The sequence below is a fragment of the Lacerta agilis genome, chromosome 2, assembly GCF_009819535.1.
Source record: "Lacerta agilis isolate rLacAgi1 chromosome 2, rLacAgi1.pri, whole genome shotgun sequence".
NCBI lineage: Eukaryota > Metazoa > Chordata > Lepidosauria > Squamata > Lacertidae > Lacerta > Lacerta agilis.
The window spans coordinates 61,482,793-61,488,792 of NC_046313.1; the positions used below are offsets into that span (position 1 = coordinate 61,482,793).

The 6,000-nt window shown below is 45.8% G+C and overlaps 1 protein-coding gene across 2 annotated transcripts in view; it reads right to left on the reverse strand.

The window, feature by feature from the left end:
* LOC117041483 (LON peptidase N-terminal domain and RING finger protein 1-like) overlaps window positions 1-5,531 on the reverse strand; it is a 32,912-nt gene extending 27,381 nt beyond the window's left edge. The window contains exon 1 of one of the 2 annotated variants that reach the window (XM_033140335.1): window positions 5,066-5,531. In XM_033140335.1, the coding sequence (XP_032996226.1) occupies window positions 5,066-5,372 (307 nt within the window). In that variant the 5' untranslated portion in view covers window positions 5,373-5,531. The remainder of the gene's footprint in view (window positions 1-5,065) is intronic. The other variant, XM_033140334.1, reaches the window with a different exon arrangement.
* Between the last annotated feature and the right edge of the window lie 469 nt (window positions 5,532-6,000).

Below are 6,000 nucleotides of genomic sequence, written 5' to 3' on the forward strand. Positions count from 1 at the left end.
TTTAGTGGGAGGAAGATAAAGTTTGCCCTGGACTCCGCAGACAATAATATCCTTATCCTTGCCTTAAATCCCTTTTGGATAATAGCAGGGAAGGCTAACCTGTAGCTTTCCAGTACCTTTAAGGCCTTTGTCTTGCACAAAATAATTATCATATTTTTCTGTGTATAATACTAGGTTTTTCCCCTAAAAGATAATGTCAAAAATTAGGGGGCGTCTTATACACAGATAGTGCCAAGGGTGGACTGGCGATTGGTTGTTGCTGCAAAAATAGGGTGTGTCTTATACATGGGGGCGTCTTATAGATGGAAACATACGGTAAGTGCCTTTGCCATTCCTAGCCAAGCAACATTGCAAGGGTTTGTAAGGACTGGGCTAAGGTGGTAGGTGCATTGCTGAATTTTCACAGCACCCAACTTTGTCTTCTTTCAGTTGGGTCTTTGAACCTAGATGTCAAGATAGAAGAGGAAGTAGTGGAGAGACTGTTCATTTTGTCCCACTTGGTTGACTGAAAAAGCAGCCTAAAGGCAACCCAAGGTACAGATTCTGCAAGCTGCCTTGAGTCTCGTCAGGGGGAAAGTTAGAGTATATAATAAGCGTATGTGATAAGCAATTAAATCTGAGCCCCACTCTTGCTTTGTGTCAAGTATAATCGGGAGCACCACCCAAACAACTCTGCACCATACTTCTGCAAGCATCACCATGCGAATCCAACTCTTTTACTTAAGATTGCCATATTGTCTCCTGTCTGGGGCCTTGGTGATGACCAGCCACATGCCAAGAGCGGATGCACAGAATTTAGGACTGTGTCACTTTGCCAGATTACTGCCAGACTTCTTCAGGCCCATTAACAGTTTATGGGCTATTCTTACATAGCCCTACAGACTTGATCCACAACATGCTCTACTAAAAAGTTATGCAATAGCCAGGCTCAACAAGATCTAGTGTTTGTTGTGCTTGAGTATTCTTCCATAAATTCACCAGCTGTGCTGGGGAAGTCATCTCTGTCTCTGTAAAATGGGTCGGTGTCTTCTAAATGCTCGACAGAATGCTGAGAACATGAGCGTAAGAGAGGGGTGATTTGAAGTGAGTTTATATAGCCAAGCTCAACTTGTGGAGTTATCTGTACTGCGTGTACTTTCAGTTCTTGCTTTCTGCCTGTGACACAGTAAAGTCTGGATTGTGTTAGAACAATCTGAGGTGGCTTGGTATCTGGTGTGGATGGTATTGCTTAGTGGCAAGAGACTCGGAGGCACAAGCAGCAGTTGTACAACTTTGGTGACAGTTCCAAGACATTTTGCTGCTTGAGGTGAAGGATAAGATTCCTTCCCATTTCTAGTGGCTACATTCTGCCATTTCTCATATGCCGCTTTGCTAGAGCACCCCCCCCCCTATTTTGCTGGTCTGCCTGCCTGTGTGTATGTGTTTGTCTGTCTGTGTATGGCCCTCACTGCTGAGGGGATGTGTGAGAGAAACTGCTGCCTGCCTGCCTGCCTGCCTTTGTGTCCTGCCTTTGGCGAATGAGCCTATCTGAATCAGTAAATGTTGTGTGTTCACTTGTCTACCTGTTTGTACCACCTCTGCTCAGTGCATTTGTGTGCGCGCGCCTGCTTATGTGTATTCATGTGTGGTCTGCATGCACACAGGTGTGCTGTATGGGGTGTGCACACAAGTGCATGTTGGCCAAATGAACCACCTTGTAGCCTTGCAGGATGAAAGGGAAAGGTATGCCTTAAGAATTGCCCCTGCATGAAACCCATTCATTTCTGCTACAGCAGCAATACTTGCCCTTTAACTACTGTATGCAAAACTCTTCCTGATGTCTGCATATGCTCTTGCCCTTAATGTTTTAAACAGGTTTTATTTCCATTTTTAATTATACCATTTTACTACATTGCTATTTGCCACCCTGGACTCCTTTTCAAGGAAGGGCAAGATGGAAATTTAATGAATCAAAATAATATTGTTCACAATCCATTTCAGACTTCGGAAATCAGGTTTAGGATTACACAAAAACATGGGATTGGTAGGAACCGATTTCTAACCCACTTAAATTTGGTGGCACTTACTCGCAGGTAACTGTGTAAAGGATTGCTGCTTAAGGCAGAGAAGATCCCAAAGGTTTGTTTTAAGTTGAGTCTACTGGAAAATATTTGACTGAGGTGGGAGTCCTAGCAATCATAATTTTGAACAGAAGAAACATTAAAGTAGCCTAAAAAGAAAAAGTTTCTATTTCTCTGGATTTTATTGCATGGTGTTTCTTTCACAAACCAAAGCAATAATAGAAAGAAATTATGAAGATGAATAGATCAATAAATGTGGCTCTGAAAACAACAGAATGTCACAGTTTGGTGAGTTTCTATAAAGAAGCTATTGTTTGTTGTGAAATGCATTAAATTGTTGCTTTAAGAGGTCAGCTGAAAAAAGAGTACTTTGTATCAAACAGGCAATATTAACAAATTGATAGGGTTGCCTTATTTTCCTGACCAAGTCTCTAAACCATTACTAGCAAAGCAACAGGCAGAAATTCAACATGCAAAAACCCTCCTAGCACAAAGACAGAGTGGTTGGGAGAGCTGCACCTCTTGAATATCTGCCTGCTGCATGGCTGTCAAAGGCACAGAGTCTACAGAAGAGAAATGTGAAAGCCCAAACTGAGTCCAACAAACTACGCAGTCAGCTTTTCATGCTAGAAGTTTGGCAGAAAGGGTGAAGATTTTACAAATGAATAAAAAAAATCACATCTGGACCAGCCTTTTCAGGAAAGTGTCTCTCTCTCTCTCTCTCTCTCTCTCTCTCTCTCTCTCTCTCTCTCTCACACACACACACACACACACACTATCTATATGCAAATATCATACAAGAATAAAGGTATTTTGTGACAAACAAGCTTTGGGAGAGTGGTTTAAATGGTTACAGAAACAAAAGTGAACCCAGTACTATAGCTCATGGCAGAATTAAAGGTTAATTTCAGATCAGTTTCTTATTGTAAAACCAGGAATGTAGTTGGACACAAGAAATGTAAATCTCTCCATAATAAACTGAATAAATGTTCAACTAATTCCTAAATGAATCCTTGTGACTACTGCTGGTCATGCATATTTTGCTGAATTTACAAAACATAAATAACATAACATGCTGTTTACAGGCAAGTCCTGACAAGAAATTCATGACCCAAAGTGAGGGCTAGCTTTTATGCTAACCGCTGATTACTGTCACAGAAACTGAAATCTTTGTGTTGTGTTATATAAACACTCCCCCAAAACCAAGTGCTAAATTAAAGGATTTAACAGTGAGATCCTAAGCAGGTTTACTGAGAAGCAAGTCACATTGTGTTCAATGAGGCTTACTCCCAGGTAAGCATGCAGAGTCTTACAGCTTTAATCTATATTATCCAGAGAGTTATTTGCACCCCACAACATGTTGCCTCCTGAATAAGCCTAAAGAGGAATCTAGGAGGACTGCCTTTGAGGTTGGTAAAGTTGAGGTGACCAAGAGCTTGCGGGATTCAAGAGCAGCTGGATCATACAGGCTTCACTGATTCAGACCTTCCTCTCCTTACAGAATTGCTGAGGCCCTCACATCATCCTTCATTCGTCAAGAGCCTGTTATAAAACACCAGCTCAAAGTCTGCAATGACTCAAACACGGAGCACAGGTGTTTTATAAAACAGGTGAGCCTAGCACAGTGGAATAAGCTCATCCAGCCTCCACTTGACAGTTTTCCTCTCTTCAGTTTGATGGTTACCCCCAACACAATGTCATGCTAATTCATTAGGTGCAGCTTTCTCTTTCACTGCCTCTCTATACCAGGAGCCTGTTGAATTTCTGCCTATCAGCCAACTATTTAAAGAAAGTCTGGGGATGGAAATCACAACAGTCCCTGAGTTTGGGGAGTGGGCATGTAAATGATGATGTGAAAGAGGGAATGTATGTCTTCTCTGGGGAAGGATAGCACAGCTGGTAGAGCATAAGACTCTTAATCTCAGGATTGTGGATTCAAGCCCCACATTAGGCAAAAGATCCCTGCGTGGCAGGGGGTTGGACTAGTTGACCCTTGTGGTCCCTTTCAACTCTGCAATTCTATGATCAGGGGAGAAATAGCATTGCCCGCTATACTTTCATTTAGTGCAGCAGAGTGTGTACTGGGTTCAAATCCCCACACAGTCTTGGGCAAGTCATACTGCCTAGTAAGTTCAGAAAGGACAGCTACAGAAATGACCAGTAACCCTGACTAAGTCCTACCCCATGGGCGTAGTAGCCGGGGGGGGGCAGATGCCCCCCATCAATAAAAATTCATGAAAGTACATCAGAAACTGAGGTTCTCCTCCCCCCTAACAAAAGGCCCGCCCCATAACAAAAATCCTGGCTACTCCCATGTCCTACCCTATCTTATTTTTGTGTTCTGTGCCCACAAAGAGGAGCCAAAGGTGACCACATGTTCCTCACACCCCTGAACGGATACAGCAAATCCGGCAGCACAATTCGCATAGGTCAGCTTTTCAAAGGTCCCACGAGGTGCCCTATAAAAGGGCTGCGCCTGCCATATAAGGCAAAGCCATGCTTTTTTCTATAAAAAGACAAACCAACAAACCCTCGTTGTATAAGTAATATTCTGATGTCACCATCACCACCAGACGCGTTCTTCTCCTTGACACACGTGCAGCATAAAAAGTTGCAAGAGAAGCAAACTTCCCAAAAGTTTACTTTTAATTTTTTTTTTTTTAAATATAATAATGCAAAGAGCCGTTTTGGCAGAATGCGACATGCATATGTGGCATACGCGGAAGGCGGCTCCGTGTCCTCAGTCTTTTGCCGGTAACGAGCAGGAAAGAGGAACTCGGCGACAAACTGTTATCGAGGATTGTCCCTCGCTGCTTACACAATGCGATACGGTGACAAGTTGCATAACCGGCGACAGCTGGGTGTGTGTGTGTGTCTTCAAATGCAAGACTCCCGAAAGAAATCCATTAAAGCCCCCTATTAACCTGCCTTGCCCCTCCACCCCCACCAGACCCGTCAGTGCCCCCAGTCCCCAATAAGGCATCTCTGGGGCATGCAACGCTTACCCAGAGCGACCGCTTTCTGCACGCTCCTCAGCGCTCCCCGGTAGTCTCTGCTTCTCAGCAGCTCCTGCAAGTCGGTCTTCAGCCTGGCCACTTGAGTGCCTTTGTCCAAGCATTTCTCCAACAAGTCACACAGCAGGACGTTGCAGGACACCGTCCGCGAGCCCAGCAGGACGAACTTCCCCCCACAGAGCTGGCACTTGGAGGGCAAGTCTCCTCCGAGGCATCTTCTGCAGAAGGTATGGCCGCACGACACGGTCACTGGGTCCCACAGAGCCCTGTGGCAAGAGGCGCACAGGAAAATCTCCATGGCTCCTGCCACGGAGAGAGAGGGGAGGCAGGCAGGCAGCGGGGCTGGCTAAAGGGTGCCTTCCAGGGCAACGTGCGAAGGGCGATCGCCTCTGAAGAAGAGCGGCATCGAAAAGGTACGGGGATGGAATCGAGGGCGGGGGGTGGGAAGAAGATTTCCCTTCAAAACCGAGTCTCTCGTGGGAGCAACTTGGTGTGGCGAAGTAGCCTCCTGCAGCGACCGGGCGGGGACACTTTCCCAAAAAGGCCGGGAGGTTCACCTTCCTGCTCTTGGGGGGGGGTGGGCAAGACCACGAGCGGAGTGGCTCGCTCGCTCTTAAAGGCGCAGCGCTCTTCCCCGGAGGTTCCCCACGCAGAGCGCGCTCCGGAGAACTTTGCAGCGGATCGAGAAGCAGCAGCAGCAGCAGCAGCTGGTGCAATGCGAGCAGCTTTCCGCTTTCACTTTCCTTTGTTTATTGCGGGTCGTCCTCGCACCCTTTTTTATTTTCCCTATTTCATCCCTTTTCACCCAAGAGGTGCCTGCTCAGCCTCGTCGCCCGAGACATAGAAGCTTTCAAATGCATCCAGACAGACACCAAAACAAAAACAAAAACAGAGGGAGGCGGCTGCGCAGGGGAGAATGACCCTTT